This window comes from Delphinus delphis, chromosome 2 (assembly GCF_949987515.2).
Source record: "Delphinus delphis chromosome 2, mDelDel1.2, whole genome shotgun sequence".
NCBI classification, from domain to species: domain Eukaryota; kingdom Metazoa; phylum Chordata; class Mammalia; order Artiodactyla; family Delphinidae; genus Delphinus; species Delphinus delphis.
Window position 1 is genome coordinate 135,565,527 of NC_082684.1, and position 19,730 is coordinate 135,585,256.

At 38.9% G+C, this 19,730-nt stretch overlaps 1 protein-coding gene and 1 long non-coding RNA gene across 4 annotated transcripts in view; one reads left to right on the top strand and one right to left on the bottom strand.

Annotated features, from left to right (window-relative positions):
* Positions 1–19,730, top strand: part of LOC132419825 (uncharacterized) — a 94,490-nt gene that overhangs the window by 15,631 nt on the left and 59,129 nt on the right. The gene's annotated exons all lie outside the window — the stretch shown is intronic.
* IQCH (IQ motif containing H) overlaps positions 1,769–19,730 on the bottom strand; it is a 209,680-nt gene continuing 191,718 nt past the window's right edge. Inside the window, exons 19-22 of one of the 3 annotated variants that reach the window (XM_060003709.1) lie at positions 18,125–18,241; positions 10,730–10,791; positions 8,092–8,200; positions 1,769–1,870 (exon numbers count right to left, since the gene is read on the bottom strand). In XM_060003709.1, coding sequence (XP_059859692.1) covers positions 1,769–1,870; positions 8,092–8,200; positions 10,730–10,791; positions 18,125–18,241 — 390 coding nt within the window. Of the gene's footprint in view, positions 1,871–8,091; positions 8,201–10,729; positions 10,792–18,124; positions 18,242–19,730 lie in introns of those variants that run through there. The other 2 variants (XM_060003716.1, XM_060003715.1) reach the window with 2 other exon arrangements.

The window sequence follows — 19,730 nt, forward strand, 5'->3', positions numbered from 1 at the left end:
CTTAATTACTTGAAGTGATTGTTTTATTATACCAATTTTTCTCCTTTGATTTTGAAGCCGTAGGTTTTTAGGTAGAGAACCTGACTCCCAATCACTTTCCAGTGAGACCTGAATCTGAATATAAGGCCTGAATTTGGAAACAGGCACTCTGTGGTGTATGTTAATGATAGAGGCAAAGAAGGAAAGTGCATTGTTTGAGAAAGCAATCATGTGGGTTAAAAAAAAAAGTACCAGAGACTGAACTCATTTTACTATTGCCAGCAGCTTGGGGCTCAAGAGTGCTAATCAAAATTCACATATAAAAACTTCCTTGATAGATTTAACAGTTTTGTACTATTAAGACGGGGATCTCACCATGTGAAAGATCCACTGCTGTGCTGAACAAAACAGAGACAGTTTTCTTTTAAAGTCCAGAGCAGATGAGAGCCATAAGGAGACAGAGGGTTTCATTTACTCTCAGGACACCATTGTGCCAGTGAACTAATGAGTCTCTTGGACCTTATGTTGCTCTGGCTTCAATTGAGGCGAGACTCTAATGGGCATGTAGTACTTCCTATCCGTCAAGTGTCTGGACAATGGGCCCCTCATATGGATTAGAGCGATCTGGCAAGAAAAAGAGGTCATCATTTTACCTAGCACAGGCAGGAAACCTGGCTAATTAATGTATTTCCAACTATAGCAAAACAAAAGCTGACACATACACACACTACTGTTAATTTTATTGCAGAAACTCAGCCTATGGCTGAGGCATAGTTAACACATTATTGGAATTCCTTAGGTTATAAATACCCCTCTTTTCCCCAACACACTCAAATATTTTTAAAGCTATGAAGGTCATTCTTTAAAACATCTCTGTGATTTTGGTGTTGTGACTTGCATATTTCCCCCTTCAGTAAAGCTGGATGATGTAGAAATACTTTGAACAATTACAAATGCTGAGAGTTAGTGTCAACAGTGCATAATTTTAATAATTTGCCCTTTAAAAGGTACTGTTGAATTATGCTTGTAAAAATCCTACTGCTGTATTAAATGGAGAACTGGAGAATGTTTATTCAAGCTAGAGGGCTGAGTTTATTCAAGCTAGAGGGCTGAGTTTATTCAAGCTAGAGGGCTGAGTTACACTATATCTTAAACTAAGAGCAGATACTGCCACCTAGATACATTCTGTTGCTTTATTTAACTAGATGTTGGCTTACCTTTTTGAAAAATGGCAACAACAGACAATAGTGGCTTGATACAATAAAAATACAATGAATGATAAAGGGTCACTTTAAAAATCCATATAAATGTAATTTTCTTGGGGAAAAAAGACATTTGCATTTTGCCAAATAATGATGATTAAACCTTTATTCAATTTTTTAAATGCAGAAGACAAATTACTATCAGAAACAGGAGGAGAAAACTTTATAAAACATTTATAATCCTGAAGTTTAAAAAGAGGTAGATGCAGAAGTGATGTTAGTAAGACTTGTAACTTTCCTGATAGATTATTTCTTCCTGAGTTTGGGAAGAGGAAGAGATTGTTTAATGCTCTGAAATGATAACACAAACAGGTTTTGGTTTAATAAGTAAAATAAGATCACTTAATAAACAATTTTTTAAAAAGAGCATTACATTACAATCTGTTCTGATTCACCTCCTAGCAAACAAAGCAAACTAACTTTCCCTTCCTTTTATTCCTAATAGCAAAATGAACGTTGCCCCTTTTTTGGCTCTAGATTGGAATCCAAAATCAGTAATGTATTCCAGGACCATTCATTTATCGGGTTCAGAGAGGTTTTTTATCATCTTTGGACTCTAGATTTTCTTCAAATCTCAATTTGTTTTCCTCTGTTACTCCTAGAATGGCATCAATGTCATCAATGGCGGTCTGTAAATGAACAGTAAAAATAATACTTGTTACTTAAAGACCTCTTTCAAGTCTTCCATCCAGCCCCTCAAACATTAGCTCCTTTTCGGAGTTCAGTGTGGTTTAGACCAGTTCTGCTTAAAGTGTTTTCCACTAACCAACACCCCTCTACAGATTGTTGATTATCAATCTTAATGAAAGGGTAAAAAAAATTGAGGCTAAGAACTTGGAAACCTTTACAGAAATTTTTATGTCTGTTAAATCTAATAATGAAAATATGGGCTTCTATTTTATGTCTTCAATTTTTTCATTTCATTTTTCTAGTAATTCATTTTTTGTTGTATTTTACAAAAGTATTGATGCATGATAAGTCAGAAAAAACAAAACAAACAGGTCCTTCACTGCAGATAATTTGAGATGCACTGGTCTAGTCACTCTAGAATGAGGGCTAGTTGGCTGATGGGAGCATTTATTTCTGTTGGTTTTTGGGAGAATAATTGGCACCTTTCCATTTTATTTTAGTTACTTATTTTTTATTGAGGTAGAATTCACATACCATAAAAGTTACCCTTTTAAAGTATAGAATTCAGTGGGTTTTAGTATATTCATAAGCAGCCATCATTACTGTGTTGTTCCAGAACATTTTCATCACCCCAAGTAGAAACTCTATACCCATTAGCTGCCACTCCCCATTTTCCACCTCTCCTAGCTCCTGGCAACCTCTAATCTATTTTCTGTCTCTAAGGATTTGCCTACTCTGGACATTTCATGTAAATGGAATCATACAATCTGTGGCCTTTGTGTTTTAGCATAATGTTTTCAAGGTTCATCCATGTTGTAGCATGGATCAGAACTTAATTTCCTTTTTATGGCTGAATAATATTTTCATTGTATCTATTATCTATTTTTACTTTGGTTGCTTGCACTTTAGGTATTATATCTAAGAAACCATTGCTAACCACAAGGTCATGAAGATTTACACCTATGTATTCCAATGTATGAAATATTATTCATTTAATATAATGGAATTCACCCATTTATTAGTTGATGGGAATTTGGGTTGTTTCTACTTTTTGGCTATTATGAGTAGTGCTTCTATGGACATTAATGTACAAGTTTTTATATGAACATATATTTTCAATACTCTTGGGTATATAACTAGGTGTGGAATTGCTGAGTGTTTTTTTTTTTTTTTTTTTTTTTTTGATGGTGCTGCATGGTGGCTTGTGGGATCTTAGTTCCCCAACCAGGGATTGAACCAGGGCCCTCGGCACTGAAAGCATGGGGTCCTAACCACTGGACCACCAGGGAATTCCCTATGTGGTCATTTTATGTTTAACTTAAAAAGTTTTTATTTTATTTTATTTATTTATTTTCCTTATGATTTTTTGGCTGCATCGGGTCTTAGTTGTGCCACACAGGATCTTTGTTGAGGCATGCAGGATCTTTTCGTTAAGGCGCGTGGTCTGCTCGGGTTTCTCTCTAGTTGTGGTGTGCGGGCTTCTCTCTAGTTGTGGCGTGTGGGCTCTGTAGTTTGCGGCACATGGCCTCTCTCACTGAGGCACGAGAGCTCAATAGTTGTGGCACGTGGGCTTAGTTGCCCCATGGGCATGTGGGATCTTATTCCCTGACCAGGGATCGAACCCACATACCCTGTATTGGAAGATGGATTCTTTACCATTGGATCACCAGGGAAATCCCTATTGTTTAACTTTTTGAGGAAATATGAAATTATACATGGCTGTGACACCATTTTACATTCCTGTCAGCAATATATGAGGGTTCCAGTTTCACCATATCCTTGTCAAGCTTGTTATTGTCTATCTTTTTGATTCTAGCCGTCTTAAGTCTGAAATGGTATCTTGCTGTTTTGACTTGCATTTCCCTAATAACTAATGATGTTGAGCATTTCTTCATGTGAGTGTTTGCATATCTTCTTTGAAAACTGTCTGTTCAAGTCCTTTGTTCACTTTTTAATTGGGTTATTTGTCTTTCTGTTGAATTGTAAGTGTACGTTATATACCGTGGACACTAGAGACTTATCAGATTTATGATTTTCAAATGTTTTCTCCCATTCTGTAAGTTGTCTTTTCACTTTCTTGAGTGTCCTTTGGTTCACACAGAAGTATTCAATTTTGATGGAATCCAACTTACTATTTTTACATTGGTTGATTGCACTTAACGTATCATATCTAAGAAACCATTGCTAACCACAAGGTTATGAAGATTTATGCCTGTTTTCTTCTGAGAGTTTAATAGTTTTAGCTCTTACATTTAAGCCTTTGATCCAGTTTTACTTAATTTTTGTATATGCTGTGGAGTAGAGAGGTACAACTTCATTCATTTGTATGTGGGTATCCATTTGTCCCAGCACCATTTGTCAAAGTCTTTTCTTTTCTCATTGAATGGGCTTGGCACTTGTTGAAAATCAATTGACTGTAAAAGTGAAGTTTTGTTTCCGGACTCTCAATTCTATTCCATTGATCTATATAATCTATACAGATATCCTTATGACAGTACCACACAGTCTTTTTTTTTTTGCGGTATGCGGGCCTCTCACTATTGTGGCCTCTCCCGTTGCGCAGCAACAGGCTCTGGACGCGCAAGCTCAGCGGCCATGGCTCACGGGCCTAGCCGCTCTGCGGCATGTGGGATCTTCCCGGACCGGGGCACGAACCCGTGTCCCCTGCATCGGCAGGCGGACTCTCAACCAAGGGCGCCACCAGGAATGCCCCACACAGTCTTTTTTTTTAAATTAATTTTTATTTTTTTGGCTGCGTTGGGTCTTCATTGCTGCACATGGGCTTTTCTGTAGTTGCAGTGAGTGGGGGCTTCTCTTGTTGTGGAGCACGGGCTTTAGGCACGCAGGCTTCAGCAGTTGTAGCACACGGGCTCAATAGTTGTGGCTTGCAGGCTCTAGAGCACAGGCTCAGTAGTTGTGGCGCATGGGCTTAGTTGCTCTGCAGCATGTGGGATCTTCCCGGACAAGGGATTGAACCCGTGTCCCCTGCATTGGCAGGCAGATTCTTAACCACTGCACCACCAGGGAAGTCCCCATACAGTCTTGATTACTGTAGCTTTGTAGTAAGTTTTAAAAATTGAGAGGCCCTCTAACTTTGTTCTTCTTTTTCAAAATTATTTTGACTTTTCTGGATCTCTCGCATTTCCACATGAATTCTAGGATTATCTTGTCAATTTCTGCAATAAAGCCAGCTGCGATTTTGATAGGAATTGCAATGAATTTGTGGATCAATTTGGAGAGAACTATCATTTTAGCAATGCCAAGTCTTATATTCCATAAACCATAGAATGTCTTTCCACTTATTTAGGTCTCCTTTTTTTATGCTGTTTTGTAGTTTTCAGTGGACAGGTCTTGTACTTCTTCTGCTAAACTTATTTCTAAGTATTCTTGATTTTTAAAAAACTTGATGTAAAATTATTTTTGGATTGTTCATTGCTAATGTATAGAGATACAACTGATTTTTGTATATTGATGCTGGTTCTTACAACCTTGCTGAATTTGTTTATTAGCTCTAATAGATTGTTTCTGGGTTCTTTAGGATTTCTATATATAAGATCATGTCATCTGTGAATAGAGATAATTTTATTTCTTTCCAGTCTGGGCGCCTTTTATTTCTTTTTCTTGCCTAACTGCCCTAGCTAGAACCTCCAGTACAATGATGAATAGAAGTGGTGAGAGCAAACATCCTTGTCTTGCTCCTGATCTTAGGGGGAAAGTTTTCAGTCTTGCACCATTAACTATGATGTTAGCTGTGGGTTTTTCCTAGATGCCCTTATCAGGTTGAGGGAGTTACCTTTATTCCTAGTTTGTTTGAGTGTTTTTATCCAGAAAGGGTGTTAGATTTTGTTAAATGCTTTTTCTGCATCACCTTCCATTTTTATTTGGCCTTTACTTTGCTGGTAAATCCTTGTCTACAAACTGAAAATTCTTATTCGACTGTCGTTAGGAGAGTAGACAGAAAATACTACCCAAATGAATCTAGTCCACTTTTCACGTTTTTAAAAAAATTATTCCTATTTTGTTGAGATTTAAAGTTTTTACCTTTAGACCTTCTAACAAGAGTAAAAAATGTCAAGATAGCAATTTTATTTATATGACATGAGAAGGCTAGACACCATGAGATATTTAAAAGCTACTTAAGAACATCTGACTTTTGATGATTTTTAAAGTCAGACAAAGCGCAGAGAAAATAGCCTTTATTTATTTATTTTGCGGTACGCGGGCCTTTCACTGTTGTGGCCTCTCCCGTTGCGGAGCACAGGCTCTGGACGCGCAGGCCCAGCGGCCATGGTTCACGGGCCCAGCTGCTCTGCGGCATGTGGGATCTTCCCGGACTGGGGCACGAACCCGTGTCCCCTGCATCGGCAGGCGGACTCTCAACCACTGCGCCACCAGGGAAGCCCAAAATAGCCTTTATTTTGTCAACAGTAGCTGGCTCTGCCAACCTCAAGTCCAAGCTCAGAGTCTACTAAGTATGCATGGTTAGGGGGATAAACTATCTGCTTTAGTCTGCCCAGGCTGCTATAACAAAATATCGTAGACAGAGTGGCTTAAACAACAAAAAATTATATCTCACATTCCTGGAGGCTGGGAAGTTCGAGGTCAAGGCTAGCTGATTCAGTTCCTGGTGAGAGCTGTCTTCCTGGCTTGTGGACAGCCATCTTTTTGCTGTATCCTCATAGGGTCGGGAGAGAGAGACAGAGAGAGGGGGACAGAGAGAGAGAGAAACAGAGAGAGAGAGAGACAGAGACAGAGAGAACGAGCGCAAGCTCTCTGGTCTCTTTTGAGGGCATTAATCCCATCACGAGGATTCTACCATTATGACCTCATTTAGACATAATAACGTCCCAGTGTCCCCATCTTCATATATCATCACATTGGGGATGAAGGGTTCAACACGTGAACTTTTGGGAGGACACAATTCAGTCCACAGCACCATCTGATTCTGACTATTAGCTGTATTTGGACAGATAACTGATCACGTGCATATAGGCTCAGAATTTTGCACATCACAGTAACAGATGAAATGATGCTAGCTGGCAGGAACTTAGAATATAAACGATGAGCATAGATCCTTTAGGACCAGTGAAAGTTGATGCAACACATAAAATCACATTGAAGAGCAAAGCATTATTATCATTATTACTGTTACTAGAGGGACCAGGCCCTAGCTCAAGGAAAAAAAGTATTCAAAATTTTTATTTTTATCAAGCTTTTGTCGGGCTTTCCATTTAAGAGAAAAATCACATATGGTTTTTTCTTTCTTCCTTTCTTTCTTTCTTTCTTCCTTCCTTCCTTCCTTCCTTCCCTGCTTCTTTCCTTCTTTTTTTTTGGGGTGGCCACTCGGGATAGATCCCCAACCAGGGATCAAACCCTGATCAGGGATCGAACCCTCGCCGCCGGCAGTGGAAGCGTGGGGTCATAACCACTGGACCACCAGGGAAGTCCCCGCGTGTGGTTTCTGATGAGTCCCTTGACTTACTTGATCCATTCAGACACGATGAAGGCTCAGCCAGGGAACCAGATGCAGACTCTGGTGAGCAATACCAAGTGTTCACCTCTGTTCAGCTGGTATTTTTAAAACTTTCCGTGTAGATCTTGCTCCTGTTTTCTAGAGTTTGGAGACTTCTGGTCAATTACACATGACTGGATTTCCTGAACCAACATCTTTAAGGGACCTTTGGAAGCTTCAAAAGGTTAGCGATGAGAAACACCTGTCCCACTTTGGCGAAATGGCCTGGAGCAGATGGCTTGCATATATGGTGAGGTTTTCCTCTTCTCTCTACACACATTGTCCTTCCTGGCGTCTCAGAACTTCTCTGGCTCTAGAAATTTGGGCTTCCCAGGAATCCTTAGCCAGACATTGTATTATCTGAAATACAGGTAGATTATATTCAGGATTTTTGGTTGTGACAGTCTCTGTTTTGGCTCCATTGTGACACTTCACCTTCAACATCAAAAAGCCTTGTCTTGTAAGCTTACATTTGGAAATTGCAGTAAGTTAAAACAAGTCTACTGTATTTCAAAGAAAAAGTTTCAAACTATTAAATTTAACTAATGGGTTCAGTGGGAACCTTACAATATTGACCCTGCACGTTGTAAAATATGTACTGCTTACAATGAAAAAAAAATGGTTTAGCACTTGTTTACAATGCAGCATGAGGTATTTTCAGCCCTTGTATAGAAATTAACCAGGATCGTTAGTTAATTAACACCTCACCTTAAAATTGGTCTCGCCTTGCATATTAGGTGCTGATATTTCTTGATGGATGATGAAGAGATTGCGAGCAAAGGTCATGAGGACCCCCTGGAGATCCTCACCGATTGTTCTGTTAATGATATCCAAACAAATGAGTTTACCAACGATTCCCCCTCACATGCTTAAAAACAATCACCCTCTCATTTGTGCCTGTCTGGTGATGGAATTTAATGAGTATTTTCAATCTCACAAGGTGGGAATCTTCAGGGAGATATGAAAGATGAGGCTCCATTTTAGCTTGTCAACAAAAAGGATTTGTGTAATAAATATTTTTTATTAATCAACTTAGCAGAATGTAGGAATAGGTTCAGTCATTCCTAGCAAAAGGCTACCACTGAGCTAGGACACTAGTATTAGCTCATTTTAAAAACTGTTAGTTTAAGAGAATTGTTGCTGAGTAAAATTCATGCCTAACAATTTACTTGCCTCCAGAGACATGTGCACCTCAGTATTCTGGAGACTTTCATCTAGAGTTTGTTTTCTATTTCATTTATACAAGTGATTCCTGCTACTTATGAATGCACCCCATTTATGTGCAGAGGAGAATGTGCCCCATTCATAAACAGCTGTCTTTATAAAGCTGAACATACATTTAAAGAAGATTTCAGAGACAACTTGCAAACCATCCTGTAGAATTAAACTATGGTCAGTGAACATTCCCAAACAACTAGATCATTGCTAAGTTTTAACTTGGAAACAAAACTCCAGGGTATTTTTCTAGCTATTTTTCAAACTTTTTTAAAAATCAAAGTTAAAAACAGATTAAATGAATGGATTAGTTTTTTAAAATCATTCTATCCTGAGGTGGTGAACCTAAAGAGCAAGCTGCCTCTTAAGGCAGCTGCAAAGAACTTTGGGATTACTTCTTTTCTTAGTTGTTAACTGTAAAATAAGTCACCTTAGAGTCTAAGGCTTAGACACTTGTGGAATGGCCTCCTTCCAGCCTGACTGGGCTTTCCCTTGGGTCAGGGTGGGAGTAGATAGCTTCCCAGGCTCCAAGACAGAAGACCAGAGCTCTATGTCCTGCCACTGACTATGTAACTTTGGGGAAGTTACTTAAGCTCTCTGGGTCTTCATTCCTTTTTCTCTGAAATGAAGAAATTGGACTAGATAAGTACTTCCAAACTTTTAAAAGTTAGATTCCCCAAATCCAAAGACCACCTACCGCTACCCCTTATAGCTACTGAACATTAGTGTCTCTTCTTTTAATAGAAAAAACAATAGCCAAAGGCAACTTCAGAGTCATTAATTTTTAACAGTGATTTGTATTTTATTGCCACAGGGTCAGTATGTATTAGACCCTGGGTGCTTCTCCAAACGAATTCCTGGGCCCCATCCAGATCAACGAAATCAGAATCTTTGATTGTGCAGTTTCACCAAGTATAGTTTCACCAAGTCCTCCAAGGTGATTCTTACATATACTAAAGATCGAGACCCGTACTTAAAAAAAATTGTGTGTGTGTGTGTGTGTGTGTGTGTGTGATGCTGGGTCCACACATGGATTCAAGCCCCTCGCGCCACCCCTCCTCAGCCTCCTCAGGTCCATGGTTCCCAGGCTGGGAATCAAGAAACTAGATGGACTCTAAGTCCTGTTCCCGATTAATAATTCATTTCTAGAGTTTCCTTCATTTTTCCCTTGAAATTTCTACTCACATGCCACTATTTCCAGAAATATGCCGGTACAAATGGAGTCAGTATGAAGTTATCCCAGTGAAGCCAAACCACACAATTCTGGTCTGTAGGGTCATCCCCTCTTGGAGCCCTCACCTGATGTGACCTGGCAATAAAGCCAGACAAAGCCTAGCCAACTCATGAAAAGCCTCGCCTTGATCCTCCAGAGAAAACCGAGCAACACAAAGAAAAGTTTACAGTTGCTCATCTTTTCTTCTTCAATATTCTGTAGATATTAAAAAGAAGAAAAATATAAGATAGAAACAGTTTCCCAATAAGTCAGGATGACTTAAAGGTACCAAATAACCATATTCCAAGATATGAATAAGACACAATTCAAGGCTGTGGCTCTAAAGTTCTGAGTCCTAGATGAGGAGACAACTTTGCTTGTTCTCCAGAATAACCTGGAGAGAAATCTGCAGGAAACAGGGAAGCATAGAGAAGCCTCCTGAGTGGTGCAATAGGACGCTTCTCAGCATAAATGTATCTTGAGGAGACTGCATCAGGGCCAGAACTGGATCTGAAGAGGGACGACAGACCCTGCCTTTTTGGGGAGCATCTTGCCAAGTCACCAGAGCATTTTTTTAAGCATGCCAGAATGAAAACTGCCCTTCTGCAATCAGTACATCTGGGCTGGTTCCGCATCAGTCAGATTTGCTGTGCCTTGTAGGTGTATGTGTTTGAGTGTAATATGTTGTTAAAACTAGCCCCTTACCCATCAATTTTGGATAATTAATCAATTATACTTATGAACTCCTGCTGACACTTCTAAAGTCAATTTATGAAATACTTAAAGATCTAAATAAAACAAGATAGATGACCAATAAATCAGCATGCTGATTAAAATGCATGAGAAGCATCATTCTTGTTGGTTGTTATAGTCTATTTTCTTAGCTTATTACATCTCATAGACACACTTCATACTCACAACATTCCCAACTTGTCTCTCTTCAGATGTTCATAAAATATAAAGATAGTTCCTTGTCTGTCCTATAAAATTTGAATGGGAAGAAAAGAAATAGCATATTATGTTGGAAACAAAGTGAAGAAAACATACTATACTAAGACCAATAAGGCTGATTTGAACTGAAATCTAGAGCTAATTGCAAATACTGTGAGAAGCACATTTGGAAAGGATGTCTCCAGAATATGGAATAGATATGTTCTAGGACAGTGTTTTTTGTAAAATTGAGATTATAATTTATTTATAACATTGTATAAGTTTAAGGTATACATGTTATTTTATATATTTATTTATTGCAATATGATTACCACTGTAGCTTTAGCTAAGACCTCTCTCTCATCACATACTTATCATTTTATTTTTGTGGTGAGAACATTTAAGATCTAGTCTCATATTAATTTTGAAGCATATAATGTAATATTTTTGACTATAGTCATTATGCTGTTCGTTAGATCCCCAGAAACTATTACTCTCTGTTTCTATGAGTTTGACTTTTTTAGATTCCACATATAAGTGATATTGTACAATTTTTGTCTTGTCTGGCTTATCTCACTTAGCATAATGCAGTCAAGTTCCATCTATGTTGTCACAAATGGCAGGATTTCCTTCTTTCTCATGGCTGAGTAATATTCCATTCTACATATATACACTGCATCTTTTTTATTGATATATAGTCGATGTACAATATTATATGTTTCAGGTGTACAATATAGTGATTCACAATTTTTAAAGGTTATACTCCATTTATAGTTTTAATAAAATATTGGCTATATTCCCTTTACTGTACAGTACATCCTTGTAGCTTATTTATTTTATATATAGTAGTTTGTACTTCTTCTTTTTTTTTTTTTTTTTGCAGTACATGGGCCTCTCACTGCTGTGGCCTCTCCCGTTGCGGAGCACAGGCTCCGGACACGCAGGCTCAGTGGCCATGGCTCACGGGCCTAGCCGCTCCGTGGCATGTGGGATCTTCCCGGACCGGGGCACGAACCCGCGTCCCCTGCATCGGCAGGCGGACTCTCAACCACTGCACCACCAGGGAAGCCCATAGTTTGTACTTCTTAATCCCCTACTCCTGTCTTGTCCCTCCTGCCTTCCCTCTTCCCACTGGTAACCACTAGTTTGTTCTCTGTATCTGTGAGTCTGTTTCTTTCTTCTTGTGTTAAATAGTTTGTTGTATTTTTTAGATTCCACATATAAGTAATAACAGTATTTGTCTTTCTCTGTCTGACTTATTTCACTAAGCATAATACCTCTATGTGCATCCATGTTGTTGCAAATGGCAAAATTTCATTCTTTTTTATGGCTGAGTTATATTCCATTGTACATACATACTGCATCTTCTTTATCCATTCACCTGTTGATGAACACTTAGGTTGCTTCCATATCTTGGCAATTATAAATAATGCTGCTATGAACATTGGGGTGCATGTATCTTTTTGAATTAGTGTTTTTGTTTTCTTTGGATATATACCCAGGAGTGGGATTGCTGGATCATACGGTAGTTCTATTTTTAGTTTTTTCAGAAACCTCCATACTATTTTCCACAGTGGCTGCGCCAATTTATATTCCTACCAACAGTGTACGAGGGTTCTCTTTTCTCCACATCCTCACCAACATTTGTTATTTGTGCTCTTTTTGATGATAGCCATTCTAATAGCCATTCTGAGGTAATATCTCATTGTTTTGATTTGCATTTCTCTGATGACTAATGATGTTGAACATCTTGTCATGAGCTTGTTGGCCATCTGTATGTCTTCTTTGGAAAAATGTCTGTTCGGGTCTTCTGCCCAATTTTTAATCAGGTTTCTTTTTTTTAATGATGAATTGTATGAGCTGTTTATATAGTTTGGATATTAACCCATTATTGGTCATATCATTTGCAAATATTTTCTCCTACTCAGTAGGTGGTCTTTTTGTTTTGTCAATGGTTTCCTTTGCTGTATAAAAGCTTTTAAGTTTAATTAAGTCCCATTCATTTGTTTTTGCTTTTGTTTTCTTTGGAAATCTGCCTTTTAGCTCACTTCCTGGGTGATTCTCACACACATCAAAATTTGAAAACCACTGTTCTAAGAGCAATGGGTAAAAAAATATAGGGAAGCAGTTTGTTGTGTGGAAAATAATTTGTACTTCAAAGGAAAACTTCGTGCTGTCTATATCACACCTTGATTCTATGGGAGATATTTTACAACTCTGTAAGTTGTAGGTGACTGAGAGACAAGCAAATTCTGTCCAGTCTGGTAGAGGTTCAACTGATTTTCCTCTCCTGCTCTCCTTGTGGAAAAACCAGTTTTGCCTGCATTTGCATATTCATTTCAGTAGTGATGATCTATAAAGTTGTCTGGTTTTTTGGATTCTTTTTTGTCCTGGTTATAATATCTGCTTAATTCTTCTCTCTTAAATAAATCTTTATCATGTGTTTAGTTTCATATTTGTATGAGAGGCATGATTTTATCCTTTTTTGAAAACTATCTTTTAACAGTTCTTCTCCAAATAAATAAAAGTTAACACTGCAGTTGTCCAATAAGGGAAATGGTGAAGCTGTGAACTCCTCATCACTGGAAGTACAGAAGAGAAAACTACATTTTGGGGATTTGGTAAAAGATACCACATGCCAGAATTACAACTGCCCGTTGACTCCTCATTTTATCAGGAAATCTGGGCATTAGGACAGACATTGGACTAGAACTGTGGTCAATGCTGGCTGCACATTAGAATCATCTGAGTGCTTTAAAATTTTAATGCCTGGGCCCTACCTCCAGAAATACTGATTTAATTGGTCTGGAGTGGGTCCTGGGTACAGTGCCAGGCTAAGCCACATTGGCGCCTAAGGCAAAGGAAAAACATCAGTATATGTTTATTTAAAATATTGATGTTTTGTTCATCATGGATTTCTTTCATTAATTTTGATTTTTAACATATTGATTAACAATATTATTTATCTTTATTACTCAGGTGCTTTGGGTAAGTGCCTCACTTGCCTCACACTAATCCCAGCCCTGCCTGAGCATCTGTACTTTTTAAATCTCCTCACTCATGCCATTCTAATGGGCCGCCAGGACTGAGAGCTATTGACTAGTTTGATCTTGTCTTGCATCCTTTACTGAGCTGTCCAATGTGGTAGGCACTAGCTACATGGGGCTACTGAGAACTTGAAATGTTAGTAATCGAAATTGAGTTGTGCTGTAGCTTTTAAAGACTTAGTACATAAATGTAAAGTATCTTATTAATTTTTATACTGATTACATGTTGAAGTAATAATATTTGTTTTCTTTTTGGGGAGCATCCTTTTCTTGACACTAATTTCTGAATCAATCAGGTTATGCTGCAGTCATTAAAAAAAACAAACAATTCTTAGTTTGTGTAACAAAAAAGTTGGTTCTTGCTTATACTCCATTTCCCACATGGGTCAGCATGGATCTCTGGTCCCAGGTACACTCAGGACTGAAGGAGGCTCCATCTCAGTGTTCTTCCAGGATTTCCAAGGCAGGAAAAAGGCTATGGCGACTCATAGAGTGGCTCTTAAAGGCATAAAAAGGACGTATATCACTTCTGTTCATATTTTACTGGCCGAAACAAGTTACATGGCCACGCCTGACTTCAGGGACAGGGTGGAGGAAGTACAATTCTGTTATGTGCCTGGAAGGAGGAGAATCAGAACATTTTGAACAGCCTTAATGATTGCCACCATGGCAATCCCTTGGTCCGAGGAAGTGATTGCTGGTGGTTGTGGAGCTATTTAGGATCATGGCACACTGCCTATGTATGTGCGAAACCAGCCCTGCCACACTGTTGCAGGCAGTAAACATGACACTTTTCTCCATATGGCTTTCATTACAAGTTCATTTCATTAGGAAATCAGTGGGGGTATTTTGTAGCATTACAGAAATACCAGGAATGAGACCCACCGAGTTGGTTACAAACTCAGCAATGCGTCGTCCTTCCAATATTCAGCAAGGAAAAATAAACTCAAAGGGTGATCTCATTTCCCTCTTTTACCCCTAAGATTTTGGACAAGAAACGTCATGTGAAATTCTATGATGATAATGGGAAGAAAAACATAATGTTGAGAATAAGGACTTTGAAGATTCTTCTTTTGGTAGCAATGACACTGTTGTATTGTTAACGTTGCTTCTTTATCTGGAAAGAGCCACCCACATTAAATTTGACCAAGAGTGGAAGCAGGTGGCATAGGTAACACTGGAATTAGGGTAAGTGATCTTTTTTTAAGACTCAGAATAACCCAAAGAGGCAATAAAATTTTAGGGAAGTTAATTGTTAGACATAACTTTTTTTTCTTTTGTAAGGTGGAGATAGTCATGGGGGTTATGGAGAAGTTTGCGCTTCTTCAGCTGAATACACAAGAATTACCTAGGTGGAGTATTTTATTTGAAATGGATCCCAGAATTCTTGGACTGGATTGGTAATAATATTTTAGAAACATACACAGTTAGTGGGAAACAGTCTTTAGGGGGAAAAAGGTGCATAGGGAATACCCTGGTGTAAGAAAAAGAATCATATTTGACTTTACAGACAATTATGGATTAAGGCATTTCATAAAATGCCTGGCTGTGTGACCTGGGGAAAGTGCTTAAATTCTTTAAACATAAATTCCTCACTGCGATATGGTAGAAATAAATTCTTACAGGAGAGATATGAAGATGAAAGAGATAATAAAGTAATAGTGCTTAGCTCAGTGCCAGCATATAGTAGGTGTTTGGTAAATGTCTCTCCAACAAAAGGCAACGGAGAGAACAAGTGGAGAGTTCTGACAAGGGAGGGACCCCAGTGTCTGAAAAGATGAGAATCCATCTTAGGAAAAATAGAGCAAGGACATTGTTAGAGAATTTCCAAATTTTCCAAGTAGTCACATGTCTCCTTCTTCTTACCTCAGATTTTTATGATTCCATTTCTCCTCTCTTCTTGTACTTTTGTTTATTATTTGCTCTTTTTCTTTCTATTTATCCCCTCCTTATTTTTATAGATTGTTCCAGTCTCTGGATTTTATCCTCTCTATTTTCTTCTGTTATCTTTTTCTTCTTCATATTGTTCCATCACTCCGTCACCCCCAATCTCTATTTCTCTTTCTCTTCCAGTTCATCTTTCATCCTTTATACGTTGTTTAGCACAGTTGACCTGGAGGCAGAGTCTATGAAATATGCCTGTCAGTTCTTCTGTGCCCCTCTGCCCTTTCTTCATTCTTCTCACCCTCAGTGGAATCCCTTCCTCTGCACCATCCACTGTTTCCCCTGGGCCTTAATAGCCTGTTTCCTGTACTAAAATTTGTTCTTAGAAATGAATCTGATCAACTAGAGCCACAAAGGTGTAAATAACTTGTAAAGTTTGGTGCTTTACTTTTCCCAGGAGTACTAGAACTTCAGTCAAGTACAAAGCCTTCAGCCAGAGAAATAAATCTCTAATAATAATCTTGGGCAATAGAAAGTTATAGAGCCCGTTTTCTTTTCAGCAGGAGACTTTCCCTGCCAAATATGCCCACTCACAGAGCTTGTTCTGCTTTGATATTTTAGAAGAAAATAAAATAAGTTGATTCAGATAAAGCTAGAGTTAGATTTAACCACCTTCTGGCACATGTAAGTCTAATTAATTTAGGGCTAAAAACTACAGTTGACCCTTGAACAACATGGGTTTGAATTGCATGGGTCTACTTATATGCAAATTTTTTCAGCAGTAAATACTACGCTACTACACATCCGTTGTTAGTTGAATCCTTGGATGCCGAACTGTGGATACAGAGGGCCAACTATAGCATTACACTTGAATTTTCGATTATGTGGAGGGTCAGTGCCCCTAACTCTGGCATTGTTCAAGGATCAACTGTATTTAATTCCAAAGAGATTGTGTTGAGCAGATGTAATAATTACTTTCAGATAAATCAGTTCAATCTGTCCTTTTCATTCTTTCTATATTGTATAAATTTTAATGTAATTTGCAAGGGAATATGAGCTTCATTTTATGTGTTTGCAGTCAGCATGAATCAGTCTAATCAAAAGGCATTATGCACCCTGACAGTGCCCTACAGTGTGGTGGGGATTGCCAAGTGTCAGCCAGGTCATCCTATTCACTGTTGGCCCTGTGCCTAAGGTCCATATGCTTTTCAAGGGCCTATAACAATATTTGAACCCTGAAAAATTCTATTTGTTTTCAAGTATGAAAAACAAAAATTAATAAATATGGAACTGAGTATCTACAAATCAAAACATTTGATCAATTGGTTATTGCTCAATTCTTTGTCATTATAAATTATATTTAATATGAGAGGTGAATATATTTTAATATGTTTGATGTGATGTGGGAAGGGTGTTCCACAAGAGCACATAGAGTCACTCAGGTCTTAGAATAACCCTCTAAGAATTTCAGATTTGAAGATCTGAATCAAAGTGCAAAATCATGAAACTATTTCTCAGAGTAGTATGAATCTCTAGGCACAAAATGGAGGTTCTAGTTTAAGTAGGAGATATTACATCCCACTTTGCCCCCATCCAGCTACACTAAGGATGAAGAAGCTGGGTAGGGGCCATCAATGTCACTGGAAATAGACCAAAAATGGGGGAAACTGTTTTTGTTTTTTTTTAAAATCAGAACTGCTCCTAGAAAGAAACTATGATGTGTAGCAGAAGGATGCTATGGATTGAATTGTGCAACACCGCCCCCCAGCCCCGCACCAATTCAGATGTTTAAGCCCGAATCCCCCATGTGAATGTATTGGAAACAGGGACTTTAAGGGAACGGTTATGGTTAATGAGGTCATAAGGGTGGAGCCCTGTTCAGTTAGAACTTGTGTCCTTCTAGAAGAGGTTGCAGAGACATCAGAGATTGCTCTTTTCCCGCCGTGTTAGGACACAGCAAAAATGCAGTTATTGTGCAAGTCAGGAACAGTCCTCCCCGGGAACTGAATTGATCGGCAACTTCACCTTGGATTACCCAGCCCCCAGAACTGTGAGAAATACATTTCTGTAAGCCATCTTGTATCTGGTGCTTTGTTACGGCAGCCCAAACAGACTAAGAGGATATTTATTAGTAAGCACCTTTGGGTGGGGTCAGAAAGCTCAGGACATGCTTCAAGATTAAGAGATGGTCCCCCACATGACTCCTAAGTCTGGTGAGCTACAGGGTTTTTGCTTTACTAAGTTGGGTGTACAAGTTTGGGGTCAGAGATCAACTTCCCAGGACCAATTGCCACCCCCTGCCCTTCCCCAAGCAGCACTCAACCTTCCTCTAAATACATGTCAAACCAATGTTGAAAGAATATCTGTTTGAAGGTGCGTCAAATTATTAGCTGCCTAGATCACCCACAGGCCTGTATTTGGTCCAGCCTTGGCCAGCTGTCACCCTTCATACCTCAATATCATAGCCGATGCCATGGGCCTTACACATCTGGAGAAAAACATAGTGGAAAATCAGAGAGAGATGGTCGTGCCTCAGCTTGGTGCTCATCACCGCATAGCGACTGGTTGCCTGGAAAAAAATCACAACTGAATGTCAGACTCTTTACTAAATATTTAAATAAACTTTTGATTTTAGAATAATTGTGGATTAAGAGAAAGGTTGCAAAGATAATACAGAGAGTTCCTGTATAGCCCACACCCAGTTCCCCTACTGTTAACATCGTACATTGATGTGGTACCTTCGTCACAACTAAGGAACCAAATTGCCACATTACTTTTAAGTCCATACTTTATTTGGATTTCATTAGTTTTCCCCTAATTTCCATTTTCTGTTCCAGGATCCCCTCCAGGACAGCACATTATATTTAGTTGTCATGTCTCCTTAGGTTCTTTTGGGCTGTGACAGTTTCTCAGTCTCGCCTGACAGTTTTGAGGAGTACTGATCAAGTGTTTTGTAGAATGTCCCTCAATTTGGGTTTGTCCGATGTTTTTCTCATGATTAGATGGGGGTTGTTGGTTTTGGAGAGAAGGACTACATAGGTAAACTGCCACTTTCATCACCTCATATCAAGGATACATATATCAACATGATTTATCACTGTTGATGCCGACCTTGGTCACCTGGCTAAGGTAGTTTTCATCAGGTTTCTTGCTGTAAAGATACGCTCCCCCTTTTCGCTCTTCGGCAGCAAATCACTAAGTGCACTCCACCTCCTTGAAGGGACCAGTGTTAGAATTTTAATTCCACCTGCTTTCTTTGTTTGGGAAATTGCTGTTCTATATCTTGCTTGCCTATCAATGAGAGCTATCCCAAAGAGACTGGTTACAGTAGGTCCAAAGTATTTCAACTATAATATCTCCTAAAATATTTAAAATTTAATATGTGCAAAAGAAAGTATTGAATCCCGATAGTTTTGTAGCATGTCCTTTGTGAAATATGATATTTGCCTTTGACAATTATCTCTGTTTGTCCTTGGGTAAATGGAAATTTGGAGAACTGCACATAGAGCCATGGCCAACCTTAGGGCATAGAAAATGGCAATGCCTGGACCAGATTTTGAACTTTGGAGACCCTCAGGTGCTGGGCAACCAGGTGCCTGATCGCATGCAGTGACTTGAAATAGGAGAAGGAAAAGGAGGTGCTGCTGGTTCACAGCTGGCTGCAAGGATCCTAATGACCTGACACACTGTCTTTTGTGAAACCCCAGGCTCTCTCTCTGTCTCTGAGCTAATGCAAGGCAACTGGGGCCAACTGAGTGAGTGCCCAGCGGAGAATGAACATCATTTCCCCACCTGCATCTCTCTCTCTCTCTCACACACACACACACACACACACACACACACACACACACACACTCACTCAGATTTCATGTTCACCTTTTGTGACATATGTCCCCCACATATGGTGTCTTTTCCTTCCACATTTACATAAAGTAGTGTATCTGATGGTTTCGTTATCAGTAGTAGTAATTAAGCCCATTCTTCCCACACATAAGCAGGATCCACATCTACAAAAATGTTAGGCTCCCCCAGGCTAACGCATCGAGTTGTGCATCTCC